Here is a 14,925-nt window from a genome sequence, read left to right as displayed (position 1 = left end):
GAAACCAAAAGAAGAAAATTTACCCTGGAGCACTTGTTTAAAAGTAATACTGAAGGTAATAAATTAATGTAATAAAATTAACACTATTTCTTTATAATCTTAATACTTGACAATCAAGAATGATTGTCCATGTATTCAGGGTAACACTATATATTGCTAAAATTTGAAAATGAGAGTAATGTTGAGGGAAAATAATTTTCTTAGGAGAAGCTTCTTCACTCGTGATCAGGAATGTTGTTGGAGATGGAATAAAGAGTTTATGAATTACTGAAAAAAAATTTTAATTTGAACCATTAATTATTCACTGGTTAATTATTATATATGGTATATTAATTATACATCATTATAATTACTTATATAATTATTTGCATTATGTATAAGTATTTATATATATGCTGTAAATTATATTGAACAGTTGTATCAGCAATGCACCATAGAGTCATTATTTACAAGACTGAAGTGTGGACTTAACTATGTGTTTATGAATGGAGTTGGGATGCACAAAACAAATGCATAGGTTGAATGACCTCTGTATGGATACATGAAAAATAATTTTATACAAATAGTAGGAGAACCATTTCTTTAATTTATCTGTGTCTGTGAATGTACATTTTAGGTGAAAGAGAAAAGATTATGAAACATATATTTTTGTGTTTTCTAAGGTTGGGTTGTTGGGGATCCAAATGATTTGGACAAGAGACTCAGAAGAAGCTTTGACTAATGCCAAGCATGATAAAAAAGTTATGCAAAAGACAAACCAGTTTTTCCTGGATCTTCTAAACATGCTGATAGACATGACAACAAAAGACCTTAGTCCAGTTGAACGAATTAAATATGAGACATTAATCACTATTCACGTGCATCAGAGGGACATTTTTGATGGTCTTGTAAGTATTAAAAACTTTACAATGAGTTATGAGGGGTTTTCCATGTAAAACAATGTGAAATGATAACAAGAAAATATTAGTATACCTATGAACCTGCCTCATAAGATAAAGATTTTATTTCAGGACTGTAGTGATTATGTGATCTGGAATATTATAAAAATGCTGATATTGCTTCAAACCATGTCTTAGTTTCCTTTTAAATAATTCAATGGGTCTTCCCCTCCCTCACGCGGTAGCAGAATTTTATAATGTTTCATGTTGGTCTGCTTAAGTTAGACACCTCTGTTGCATGATCAGTTAGGGAGTTCTGTTTCCTCACACATTTAGTTACAAGTAATTGCCCTTTCTCTGGACTACATTGTGAGTTTCCATGAGTAAATAAAATGAATATAAAATTATAGTGCAGGGAAAAGTTTGAAGTTGGTTGAAGCTGCTATCTCCTCTCTTCTAGTTTCAGTAGCATATCTAATTAGTACTTAGGGATTTATTTATTCACTTCACACCTTCTCATGCAGACACAAGATGCTAAAATTAGGAAAATGAAAACATGTAGCTTAATCAGACTCAAAGCTGGCATGCCCTTTTACCTATACAAACCCCTAGACCTGATTCTAAAATTAGGCTGAGAAAAGCATTACTGAGTTTTAACCCATTGCTTATAGGGAGGCACCAATTTTTGCATTGTAGAATCATTTGTTTCTAGTTATAATAATTTTATGTGCAGTATAATTTTTAGGAAACACATGCAGAACATTTTTTTAATCCTGTTTTAATGTTCAGTTTATCAACTGTGAGTTATTCCCAGCTCTGAATTTCTTAAATAGTATATGCACCATGACACTGCCTTGGAATACTTTTTTTCCAATTTGCATGTGGTTTTATATAATTCTTATGGCAGAGAAGGCTTATTGTATTGTATTCAGAATTTTGACACACTTGTCTAAAGCCTAAAGTTCCTTTGCCTTCATATGTGCTTCAGTAATGACACATTAGCAATTTTTGTGGTAAAAAGATAGGGTCTCCACTATTCTTGTGTTACTAGCTGTTCTCTATGTCTGACTATGTGTGTCATTGTGATTGCAGTGCCACCTTTGCAATGCTACTTAAATGATGTAATATAAATGTAAAAATAAATGTTAGCCATAAATGCTGCAGGCTTGTTTCCCCTCTTTTCTTAGTGTTGCATGCGTGTCAAGAGCCCTACGGACTTTGAGTGGCTGAAACAGTGTAGATTTTATTTTAAAGAAGACTCTGATAAAATGCTGATTAAGATCACTGATGTGAGTTTCACGTACCAGAATGAATTCTTGGGCTGTACTGACAGGCTTGTCATAACGCCTCTTACAGACAGGTGAAAAAGACAATTTTACTCCTTTTTCCTTTACTGACAAACCTAGGCTTTTACAAGAGCAATTTAGTAATTCCTATTGAATGCAAAACTGATCTCTGCAGAGTTTGTCCTTCACGATCTTGCCAAAGTCAATAATTTTACATGGAATACTTCAGTATTTTTGTTTCTGTACCTTACAATATGAATAATGTCCAGCTTAATTTCTGACACATATTTGCATGATTCCCACGTACATGATGTATGACCTTGATTCCTATGTATATGAGGCTAGTATACTGGAGGATCAGGTATGTCCAACAGATACAATATGCAGAGAAAGATACAGCACAAAAGTAGGTGTTTATAGGCAAGCTAAGGAAAACATGAAAAACAGACAGGAAAAACATTTTTATTCAACTGTAATAGATTAGAGATCTTTGATCTGAAAGGATGTTGAAAGAATTGCAGCCATATTATCAGGGAGGTCAACCTACCTGACTTGAATAACACTAAGAATGCTTTATAAGTTAACATTGGCAAAATAAGGGCATTGTGTGGGGTTTTTGTTTTGTTTTGTCCTGTTTTGTTTGGGTTTTTTTTACTATTTCATACAGAAAATTCTAGAGCTTGTCTTGAGATATAATTATTAGCGGATGTTTATTGCACTGCGTAGACATATTTCATTTATGAAAATGGGATGCACTGTTTGGTCCAATTTTAAAGGTGGATGACAAAGGAAAGGTTATCTGTCTTTCGTTATTGTATTCCATAGTATAATGTAGTTCATAACTACTTCAGATAAAGTGATTAATGAACCAAGCTAACCAAAGATTAGGCAGCTTCTCTGTATCTACTTTCTTCTCTTCTTGAGCTATTTCAGTTTGCTGATTATAGAGGTTTATCTATTCTTTCACTATATGTATAACAAGGTGAACCTTAATATTCCCTGCATCAGAGACTGAGTGAAGGATTTTCCTCCTTACTGGTTTAATTTGTAATCAGAGGCGTGTAATTTCATCACTTTCCTTTTCTCCTTAAATTAGACCTTACTTGAGTAAGTTCCACTGGTACTATACAGAAAACTGTGCATGGCAGCCCATTAAGTGATGATTGATTGTTGCCTTTTAGATGTTACATCACTTTGGCTCAAGCTTTGGGCATGAACATGGGTGGAGCACCTGTGGGACCTGCAGGAACTGGAAAAACTGAAACGATCAAAGATATGGGACGGTGCCTTGGAAAATATGTAGTGGTCTTCAACTGTTCAGATCAGATGGATTTCCGAGGACTTGGGAGGATCTTCAAAGGTAGGAGTCAACTGTATCCCAGACTGTACTGTATAACTAACTGGTCAAAGGAAGTGATTGTTCCACTATTCTGAGTTTTGGAGTGGCCTCATCTCGAGTACTCTGTGCAGTTTATTGGCCCACAATGTGAGAGCATATAAAAATACTAGAATATCTTCAAATGTGAGCAAGAAAGATGGTGAAAGAACTGGAGGGTATGACTTAGGAGGAACAGCTGAATATACTGTGTTTGTTTAGCTTTGAGAAAAGGAGACTGAGGGGTACCCTTATTGCTGTCTATAGCTTCCTCATGAGGGGAAGTGGAGAAGGAGATGCTGATCTGGTGTCTGGTAATAGGACATGGGGGAATGTCTTGAAGCTGCATTGGATGAAGTTCAGATTAAATAGTAGGATATCTGGAACAAACTCACCAAGGAAGTAGTCAGGGTCTCAAGCTTGTCAGTATTCAAATAGAGTTTGGACAACAATCTTAGATATATGGTTTAACTTTTAGGTAGCCCTGTGTGAAGTCAGGAATCTGACTTGTTGATAGTTGTGAGTCCTTTGTAACTCAGAGTATTCTGTGATTATATGATTTTATGAACTATGTGAAAGTTAAAAATGCTAGACTATCAACACATACCCAACAGATGCTTCCAGCCTTTTAATAAGTGCAAATAACTAATATCTTGTCATGAATATAAAATACTGTTGCAACACCATCTCCAAGAAACAGAAATGTCTGAAAACGTAAGACAGTTTATGAAAAGATATATCAAGTCACTTAAAATAATCAAGGAAGAAAAGAAAAAGCTGTGAAATTTATTGCTGAACTGGTAGAATGTTTTGAATTCCAATTTCAGTATTTCTGCTCCTTCAAATGTCAAAGTTCCTATCAGTAGAAGGAAATGCATGAATAGTACTATGTGTGTTAGGTGCAGATGACATTTTTTTAGGCACCTGTCAGTCATGGCAGATGTCAAATTAGAGATCAAGTGGATGTTCTTGAATATGGTGTAGTTGCAAGTGTCTGTCTTCGTGATTTTTTTTGTTTGTTTCATTTTCCCCAAAATAGCTAAGGAAGAATGCAGTTCTGGCACAGGCTGACCCCTAACTTCTTTTCTGATGAAAGCAACTGTATTGTGCATTTTAATATGTGCAATAAGCTATTGACAACACACTTTATTTTCATAGAATCACTGCAGAATGTTTTTTCTGGGGTAAAGAGGAACAGGAAAACATTCAAGATACTGAGAAAAGGAGCAGAAATCAAAGAATGTAGTATCCTATACAATCTTACTTTTGGAACTTTGTGAATTTTTACTTGAAAAAGAATTAAAACTCTTCTCTTTGTTGCTTTCCTAACCCTCAAAAATAGACCCTTTTTTTTTTTCCCTGAAATAGATTAACCTGATTTTTTGGCTTGTGAATTGCACAAAAAAAAGGGTTAACACCGTAATGATCATATGATTAGTTACTTTTCTCTTTGAAGGTCTTGCTCAGTCTGGCTCCTGGGGTTGCTTTGATGAATTCAATCGTATTGATTTACCAGTGCTATCAGTAGCTGCACAACAAATAGCAATTGTGCTGAGGTGTAAGAAAGAACGCAAGAAAAGATTTATTTTTACTGATGGAGACAACGTGGAAATGAATCCAGAATTTGGCATCTTTCTTACTATGGTAGGTATTCAGTAAGTTTCTAATATGCCTGTGATGATTGCACAATAGTGAAGTCTAACCTGGTATGTTTAATGTAATTGCTAATTCTTATCTAAGTCAGTTCTTAGAACTAACTCATTGCCTGTTTAAGAACATTGAGCATTACTGCAACGACAGTTTACAGGGTCTTGTTTCAATAACATCAAGCACATGCAATTAAAAAAATGCAGTCAGGATTATAAATACAAGTTATTATCTTAGTTTCAGATTGCTTCTGCATGCCAAGTTCTTGTTCCTGAAGTATGTTTTTTGCTATAAATACAGAAAAATCACCATAGAGATATAGGTAGAAGTAGCCAGTAAAAATAGGACCTATAAGACAAACTCAGATTTGAAGTGTTGAGGGGAAAAATTTTTCATATCTTATAGATGTAAAAGAGGCAAAAATTCTGTAGAGATATGATGGTAAATCTACAAGGCAATTCATTTTGACATGTGATTTAAAGCGAAAAACCTGGTTTTATCTAACCATATTACATGTTGCTTTGTGATCCTTCTGTTTGTGCAAGGTGCAATCAACTTCAAAACCTGTTTTTCTCTTCAGAATCCAGGATATGCTGGACGGCAAGAACTTCCTGAAAACTTGAAGATCAACTTCCGTTCAGTGGCTATGATGGTTCCTGATCGTCAAATCATAATTCGTGTTAAATTGGCTAGTTGCGGTTTCATTGCTAATGTTGTACTGGCAAGGAAATTCTTTACACTGTACAAGCTGTGTGAAGAACAACTGTCAAAGCAGGTGATTTATGTTCATATGGGAAAAAGTTATTTTAGGGAGAAACTATATATGATGTCACAAAGTATTCATATGAAGAAAATGGAAAAGTTCATGTTCACTAAGTAAGCTAAATGACACTTGCAGTTTAGTAATGCAACCCGCTGCTGTCCTGGAGATTAACTGCTGCCACAGGTTTGTCGGTACAAGAACGGGACTGTCATTCAGAACACTGCTTATTTTTAAGATTTAGCTTTAATGAATGGTAATAATTGAGACAAATAAAGGGCTTATGTACTAGTTGGCCCTACAGAGTGGATTGAGAGGCATTTGGTTTGTATTCCCTGTGCTTCTTTAGATGTTTCTCAAAGTTAGTTTCCAAGGGCCACAGAAAATTCAAAATAATACTGATGGAGTATTTCTTGGTAGTTCTCACGATTGCATTTCTTTTTTCTGTCACACATTACAGTTTAGTAGATGATAGCAGAGTTGGAGAGTGAAGTCACCCATAGTAATACAGCCAAAGTCTAGTTTTTGGATGTTTGGAGGCATTTGAACCACATGTGCCACTTCTCATAGATGTCTATATCTTAAATAGTAAATAAGAATAGTTTCATCCCTATTAACTTGGAGACAATTTTCCCAAACTTCACATATCTTCTAGGTGCATTATGATTTTGGCTTGCGGAATATATTGTCTGTGCTACGTACATTAGGAGCAGCAAAAAGAGCAAATCCCACAGATACTGAATCAACCATTGTCATGCGTGTGCTGAGAGATATGAACCTGTCTAAACTAGTAAGTTCTGAGAGCCTGATAAATTACTTATACTGCAATTTGGAGTTATGTGATCACTAGAAGATTGGATGTGACCTTTACACTGAAGCTAGCTTGGAAATGTTTTGTTCTCTGAATAGAACATTTTGGCTGGGATAGAGATAATTTTGTTCATAGTACCCTGTATGGGGCTGAGGAGGAAGTGAGAGAGGGGCTGTGTGTTTCTTGGCTTCCTTGGGTTAAACTTTGAATTGTTCAGAATTTTTTTTCCATATTTCCCCTGCTACCTTTAGAAATAAGTGACAAAATATATGTCTGTGTAGTAAGTTTAGAAACGTTGACCTTAAGTATTTAGTAATGCTTTTGAAATAATCTGTTATTCACAGTAATAAGTACCAACTCACCCATCTAAATAACTAAAAACCCCCTCTTTTGTTGTGATACTTCATCTTTTTTTTTAATACCTTGGACAAATAATATTATTGCTAAAATCTACTTAAGAAATTCAGTCTGTATGTTGGTGGTTTATTTTGATTAATGGAAGCATCATGTGATCTCTTTCTGCTGTGTCCTGCTAGTGTTTAGCACCTAGAGGATTACCATAGTGGTTCCTTGTCTTCTCAAATATTCCTTTAGATCTGCAGGAGCTAGGGTTTGTTTTTTTAAAGATGATAGAATAAATAAAATAGGTTTTAATCTGTGTGACTTTTTGTTTTCCCTGATTTTCACTAGATTGATGAAGATGAACCTTTATTCCTGAGTCTAATTGAAGATCTCTTTCCAGATATCCAGCTTGATAAAGCAGGCTATCCTGAACTTGAAGCAGCCATTGACAAACAGGTGATGTTTCTCTTGATCTGTGCTGCTCTGGCATAACTATCATGATGTGACATCTAAGAAAATTATTTTTGTTGAATCTATCCAGGTGGTAGTTATGTTTTACTATTTAGAAGAATGATAAGCTTTTCCATAAATCTTTATCATTGGCATATTATTATTATTAAGCTTATTCTTCAGGAGGTCACTGAATTGTGATTGTGGAGCCCTGTGTTTTCTTGTAAGTCAATTGTGGGGTCCAGTTTTAAAAATGCATTTATATAAGTTTGCCTTATGTGACCCAGGATTAAATATTTGTATAAAATCTAACCATTGGAACATGAACTTGAGAAAATATTTACCTAAAATGACACTTCTATTTAATTTCCCACTAGATGTTTGTAACATTTCAATAGGACCAACTTAAGAATATAATTTATATACATTTATAATAGATATATTATAGATATATCTAATAGATTAGATATCTAAAATAATATGTATATTAGATATATAGTAATAGTTATATTAGATCTATATCTGTAATATAGATATATTAGCTTTATATCTGACAGCTAAGCCAACAGCCAGTCACTTTCTCACTTTCCCCAGGAGACTGGGGGAGACATTCAGAAGGGGAGAAAGTGCAAAAAAGCTTATGGGTCTAGATCAAGACAGTTTAATAAATGAAGAAAAAAGAAATAGAAAAAAGTGATGCAAAAGCAGTTACTGACCACCAGCAGACTGATTTTTAGCCAGTCTCTGAGCAATGGCTACTTCGGAGAAACTTCCTCCCAGTTTTATTCCTGACCATGATGTTACCACTGCAGGAGCATTGGGCTAGATGACCTTTAAAGGTTCTTTCCAATGCAAACTGTTCTATCATTCTATAGTACAGAGTATCCCTTCATCAGTTGGAGTCAGCTGTCCTAGCTGTGTTCCCTCCCAACCTCTTGCACATCACCAGTCTTCTCACGGACGGAGCAGAGTGAGAAACAAAGAAGGCCTTGATGCTCTGAAACACAGTTAAGAAACAACCAAAACAGTAGTGTTATCAATGCTGTTTTGATCACAAATCTAAAACATGGCCCCATGTGGGCTATTATGAAGAAAATTAACTCCATCCCAGCCAGACGCACTACATATTACAAGTGTTAACAGAGAATCTTTTGAGAACATGTCAAGTCTGCTTGTGACCATACTTTTTTTATTGATAAAGGAAATATCTAGTCCACAAGATTATTATAATATCCATGAATTTTAGAAATTATTAAGAAAAGTTTCCATTGATGGCATTGTATTAGAGTGAAGAAATAGCTACTATGACCATCTTGTGTTATGTGAGGAAAAAAATTGGATACATTCTATTGTATCAGATTTTGGATGTTTTACTGTATATATGTTGACTCTGAAAACAAGTCAGAGGGCTATATTTGATACTGTAAAGAAAGGTAACTTGGCTGGTTTGGTGTCAACTGTGAGAGTTTTTAATATGTAAAAGATAACAGTGTTTTCTTGTGTATCCTTGAAAATGGAGCATATGATGTTTACATTTTGTTTTGCAAACTCCATTGCTTCCACACTGGTGTTCTTCATGGTAATGAGAAGTTGGTGGCAGCATGGACTTCCTTGTTGCTGCCTTTTGTTCTTGGCTTCCTTGCAAAGAGAGAGAAGCTGAACTGGTATGAGCTTCATTATGCAAGTGATATAGCAAGTGGTAATTCCAGTTCCATGGTTCTAACTGGCTACGTGACAGTAATTGTAAAAGCTGAGTTTTATCTTATCAGTAAAAAGTTAGTCCTCTTTTCACTGCTAATAGTTTCTGAGATGCTTGTTGAACAGAAATTATACCAAAATTAAAATATAATTGTTATTTTGAGAGATTCACCTTTATATCATGATCTTGAAGTTGTAGAAATGTTTTTGACTGTCAAAAAACATAGTGTGCTATGAATCCTTAGGAGATAGTTCTAGTTTTTCTCTACTGGCTAACTACTTTCTAGTTCACATCAAGCAGAGTCATTTTCACAAGCAAAAGCAATACCATTATAGGGAGATTACTACTTTTTATTAATATTAGTTCCAAGCTTAAAGATGTCAACAAGGATATGATATTTGATTTTAAAAAATAATGATTTTTCTTGGAAAAATGTTGTGAAGAAGTTACTCAAAGATCTCTCTCTATACTAAGAAATATTTAACGATACTTTACGTAAAAATTTTTGGTTATTTTAAGCATTTAGAAACACAAGTCGTCATCATCATCATAAAAAAGCATCTTTTCTGAGAAGCAAGTGGAAAAACAAGTGGAAAATGCTGTGTAGCTGTGAAAGATATTACTAGCAAAAGTGTTTCTAAAATCCTTGCTTTTCCTTGAAATGATGTTTTAACACTAAGAAGAGCTAAAAAAAGGAAGGTTTATCCTATTTTATTTTTCTGAATGCGTATTTGAGTACCAAATAGCTCTTCTTTTTCCAACAGTTTTTTTATATACATGAAGCCTTTACAAAGATTGTAGTAATCTGCTGAAGATATATATTTTTGTTAAAGCATCAAAGTATCTTGTGCACTAAAATAATAGTAATTTGGTTTTCTGTCACTATCTCTAGGTGGAGGAAGCTGGACTTGTTTGTCATCCTCCTTGGAAACTGAAAGTTATCCAGCTTTTTGAAACCCAGAGAGTAAGGCATGGATTGATGACACTAGGACCTAGCGGTGCAGGAAAAACTACTTGCATTCACACTTTAATGAAAGCAATGACAGGTATGTGAGTATTTGTATTTTACTGTATTGTACTGTTATTGAACTTTTAAAATGTAAACTTTAAACTGCATTAGAAAGCCTCCATTTCTTCACTGTGAGAAAATATTACTGGAAGAATCAGCTTGTGTTTTGAGATACTGATTATTGTAATAGTATCTTTTAAAAGCTTAAAAATGTCTGATGTTTAAAGTCATATACTTTATGTCCTATTTTCCATGTTATGATACTTATATCAGAAATTCTTATTCTAGAAATGTTAAGCAAGAGGAGTTCTGTCTAGGTAGGCAGCTTAGAGAAGTGATTAAACCATCTCCTGGGTTTGGCTGAAACCTTTCCCTAATCACAGAACATGCTGAGTTGGAAGGAATGCACAAGGACCATCAAGTCCAGCTCATGGTCCTGCACGTGACCATCCCTAGGAGTCACACCATGTATCTGAACGTATTATCCAAATGTTTCTTGAACTCTGTCAGGCTTGGTGCTGTGACCACTTGCCTGGGGAGCCTGTTCCAGTGCCCAACCACTCGGGGGGAAGAACCTTTTTCCCATATCTAACGTAAACCTCCCCTGACACAATTCCAGGCCGTTCCCTTGGGTCCTGTCACTGGTCACCACAGAGAAGAGATTATAAGTATTTAGTTCTTTTTGAACACAATTCACAAGACAGGGTTTTTATCTGCAGTATGAAATAACTACTTCTATCATTTGTTGCTGCTAGGAGATAGTTCCTGGTTAAGGCAGTGACAAAGTCTTAAAGGGTATTCATTTTCTGTCCTTACTGGAGGCTTGAGGAGTGTGTGCTTTTTTTTCCTCTGTATTTCTAAACAAAAATATTATTTAAAGAGCATCTGTTTGAGCTTATTAAACTAAAAGGTCATAGCTGGGGGACAAAACCCATCTTTTTGAGGTAAGCTTGTTTTACCCCATTTCATAAGCTACCTATACAATTTTTCAGAAATGGATAGCTTCTTTAAAAAATAGTTCAGCAATACATGCAGTACCCTACTCTGTTAAGAAACACTGTAAGCTCTATATTGCAGCGTAAATCACTGTTCCATTTAGGAAAAAAAGCAGAAAGAACAGGTATATATTGATATATAGTACTATACATTATACTATTTTTCTATGTTTTTCTAGCACTGAGATGTGAACTTCTACCAAGATAAAACCACTACCAGCTTTTTCAAAGCTGATATTCTCACACAACCTCATGAAATATTAAACTACATGATTTGTCATATCTTATATGTTAGTGAACTCTGACTATAATGAAGATATTTTAAAACAAGTCATATTTTAGCTATTTCTTTCAACATCTTATTATGGGCTTCTGACTAGTTTTAATATTGGGTTTTCTAAAGATGTCAGGTATAGGAGTTTTTAAACTGTTAATAATGAGGAAAAAATAAAGGTTATATGATCATGGAATGGCTAGATAGAATTTAGCTCCTAAAAGAATTCAGAAGGATATGCCAATATCTTATACTTACCTATTCCAAGATATATGCAAGTGCACAGCTGGGCAAAATTAAAAAAACCCAATCAGTCATGTGGAGCATCTGTCTGTTATTTAGTCATTGGGTTTTAAAAATGTGCACCCAAACCAAAGGCTTTAAAGCTCTATTGCTTGATAAGCCTTCAAACTATTAAACTAAACCTCAAATAAATTTTAATTGCTGCTCTTCTGTTCCCCATGAAGCTATGAAAAGTGAATTATACTTTCAAAAGTTTCAGCCTTTGTTCTACTTTGTTTTGATGGCTCCTGTTAACAAATGTTGATGTATAGCAAGAGATAAGTTTTCCAAGTAAATACACAACATTTTATAATTGTGAATGCATATTAAAGCATACATTTGGGTGTAACAATTTTGAATTTGTTGAAGTTCTCTGACTGCTGAAAAGAAATACAAAAACTAACTGATGATCTGCCTTCACAGATTGTGGACAACCACATCGTGAAATGAGAATGAATCCTAAAGCTATAACTGCTCCGCAAATGTTTGGACGTCTTGATGTGGCAACAAATGATTGGACAGATGGAATATTTTCAACACTCTGGAGAAAAACTTTAAGAGCCAAGAAAGGTATAATGAAAAACGCTTCCCTCCAAAATGAAACAAGAAAAACCAAGCTGTTCTATTCTAAATGATTTGTGTCCAAACTGTCTAGTGTAACAAGTACTATTTCACTGAATTTGCTAAGTCCTCTTTTTTGAATATTAAGCCCTTGTATGGAAGAAAAGTGGAAGGTAAGAGTCAGTTCCCCCAATACTAGTATACTATAAAAAAATTTGATGCAGTCAGGATTTCTGTTCTCCAGCTGCCATATTAAAAGGGAGTGAATCTCATCAGCTAGCCCTGCACGTATCACAGTCCATCTCAAATGGCACTAGAGAATTCTGTTTAGGCAACCAACTTCTGCCTAAAATAGTGCTAACATATATTCTTAGACTGCTATTAACTAAAAGATTGACCTTGGTAGTTTGATGCTAGATAGATTCTTCTTTGTTTTGTCTGAAAATCTGATCTGTATGTGATCTTATCATTAGACCTTAAGGACAAATGGGAAAAATAAAATAAAATCCTGACATTTGTTGCATTATTTTCATACAAAAATTCTTAGTCTTCAAGAATATAGATATTTTTCAAATAGAAAATATGTTTAAATTTAATTTTGTTGTGTGTTGTCTCAAGTCTAGACATGTAGCACCCTTGAGAATGTAGCATAGCATTAACTGTTGATTTTTTAATTTTTTCTCTTCAAGATGAAATAAAAATTAGCATACTCATATGACTTCCTCAGATTCACTCTTTGCAAAAATTCTGTAATGTCTCTTTATGAATCAAAATCCAGACCATCTCATGCTTGAGATGCCTGAACTGTAGTTGTAAAAAGCCTATAAATAAAAAAGTTTATCATCTGGAACCTCTTTGCAATTCTCCGAGCCATCTAGGTGTAGATAGTAAGGACTCACTCTGAAGGCACATCTCTGATTAAAGGGCTATCTAGCAATGCACAGCGGGGCTATCTGCTCCCGAAGAGATGGGGAGCCAGAAGCCAAGGTGGAATCTCTTTCCAGCCAGGGCCTGTTGCTCAGTATCCAAGTGAGGTGATCAGAACAGAACCAGACACTCCTAGGAAACAGAGATAGACTGTAAGATACATTTCTGTTACTAAATTGAAAGGGAAGGAAAAACTTAAAAGGGAGCTGGATCAAATTTATGAGCAGAACAAACCACAAGAGTCTTCCTCTAATGGACCTCTTTTACTTATGACAGTGAGCATAGTATTTGAAAGAATGATTTTTCAAGTGTTCTTTTAATTTGATTTGTCTACATTTATGCAAACTCTTTGGAAACAAAGGAATGCTGTTTAAATTTAAATATTTCTATAGCTCTTATCTTCTTTATGTTGTTTTATGTAACTCAAAATAAACTATTACTGTCTTGAAGACTGGATCCATAAAACTCTTTCATACTATTAAAAACTGATGATGACACTTTATGTATTGAACAATGGATAATAATTATCAATAGGTGACAAAATGAAGTACTTAATTGAAACTGAGTGATGGAAAAGGTAATTGTATTAAAATCTGAGATTTTAGCTGTGTGCATGAATTCAGAATTAGTTAAAAAGTTGTTTGCAGAGATAAGAAACTGGCCCTTGAAAGAAACTAGAACTTCCTCCATTGGCTTTTTTATCTGTTATTCTGGATTATAGGTGACCACATCTGGATAGTTCTCGATGGTCCAGTTGATGCTATTTGGATTGAGAACCTTAATTCTGTCCTGGATGACAACAGAACTCTGACACTAGCAAATGGTGATCGGATACCTATGGCTCCAAATTGCAAAATAGTCTTTGAACCTCATAATATTGATAATGCTTCTCCAGCAACAGTTTCAAGAAATGGGATGGTATTCATGAGCTCATCAGTTCTCAACTGGAGTCCTATCCTTGAGGTACAATAGCTGAGTGATTGATTATGTATTAGAAGTTTTACCGGTTATTTGTTCAGTCTTTCACTGTTGTTACTTTAGGACCTATTCCTATTTTTGTGACTTTTGCTATGAAATAGCTTTTACACTGTATAAACTTATAGGTCAGTACTTAAAATAGCAATGTTTCTGATAGTTTATACAAGAATGAATGATTTTTTAAGGACCATAGTTAATATAGTACACTATTAAAAAACGTGTCTATTTCACTTTGAGACAAATTTATAATTGAAAGTATTTTATGCAATTGAAGAACAACTCAGTTTTCAGAATACCAACTACCTGGCAGCCCCTAGTACAACTTTAGACCAAGTAAGAAAAAAAGACTAAACAAGCTGATTCAGGAATCTTTAAATCCTCAATAAAATAAATATAAGTTCTGTTGATATTTTAAAATTAATTGCAGTTGGGATTTAGAACCAGAAATAAAGTCAATGCAGCATCAACGTATGTAATTTTTAAATTGATGTTCTCACTTGGCTGTCTGTTAACATTTCTAGAAGCAAAATATCTGAAGAACTGAGCAGTAGTTGCTGTCTCTCTGGCGTGGAATGAATAATTTAGAAAAGCAGAACATGTTTTGGAGTCAAAACCAGCATATAACATATTGAACTATCAAACTGATTTATA

At 34.5% G+C, this 14,925-nt stretch overlaps 1 protein-coding gene across 9 annotated transcripts in view; it reads left to right on the top strand.

Moving 5' to 3' along the window:
* The window catches only part of DNAH5 (dynein axonemal heavy chain 5), a 114,710-nt gene that overhangs the window by 47,369 nt on the left and 52,416 nt on the right, over positions 1 to 14,925 (top strand). For all 9 annotated transcript variants that reach the window (XM_027663771.1, XM_027663768.1, XM_027663769.1 and 6 more), the window contains 10 exons: positions 663 to 887; positions 2,066 to 2,238; positions 3,346 to 3,524; positions 4,996 to 5,183; positions 5,767 to 5,961; positions 6,602 to 6,736; positions 7,448 to 7,555; positions 10,141 to 10,294; positions 12,232 to 12,378; positions 14,018 to 14,259. In XM_027663771.1, the coding sequence (XP_027519572.1) occupies positions 663 to 887; positions 2,066 to 2,238; positions 3,346 to 3,524; positions 4,996 to 5,183; positions 5,767 to 5,961; positions 6,602 to 6,736; positions 7,448 to 7,555; positions 10,141 to 10,294; positions 12,232 to 12,378; positions 14,018 to 14,259 (1,746 nt within the window). The remainder of the gene's footprint in view (positions 1 to 662; positions 888 to 2,065; positions 2,239 to 3,345; positions 3,525 to 4,995; positions 5,184 to 5,766; positions 5,962 to 6,601; positions 6,737 to 7,447; positions 7,556 to 10,140; positions 10,295 to 12,231; positions 12,379 to 14,017; positions 14,260 to 14,925) is intronic.

Source organism: Corapipo altera, unplaced genomic scaffold (assembly GCF_003945725.1).
Source record: "Corapipo altera isolate COAL_440 unplaced genomic scaffold, ASM394572v1 73, whole genome shotgun sequence".
Lineage (NCBI taxonomy): Eukaryota > Metazoa > Chordata > Aves > Passeriformes > Pipridae > Corapipo > Corapipo altera.
Note: the sequence above shows the minus strand (reverse complement) of the source record. Positions and strands in the feature narration are given on the sequence as shown.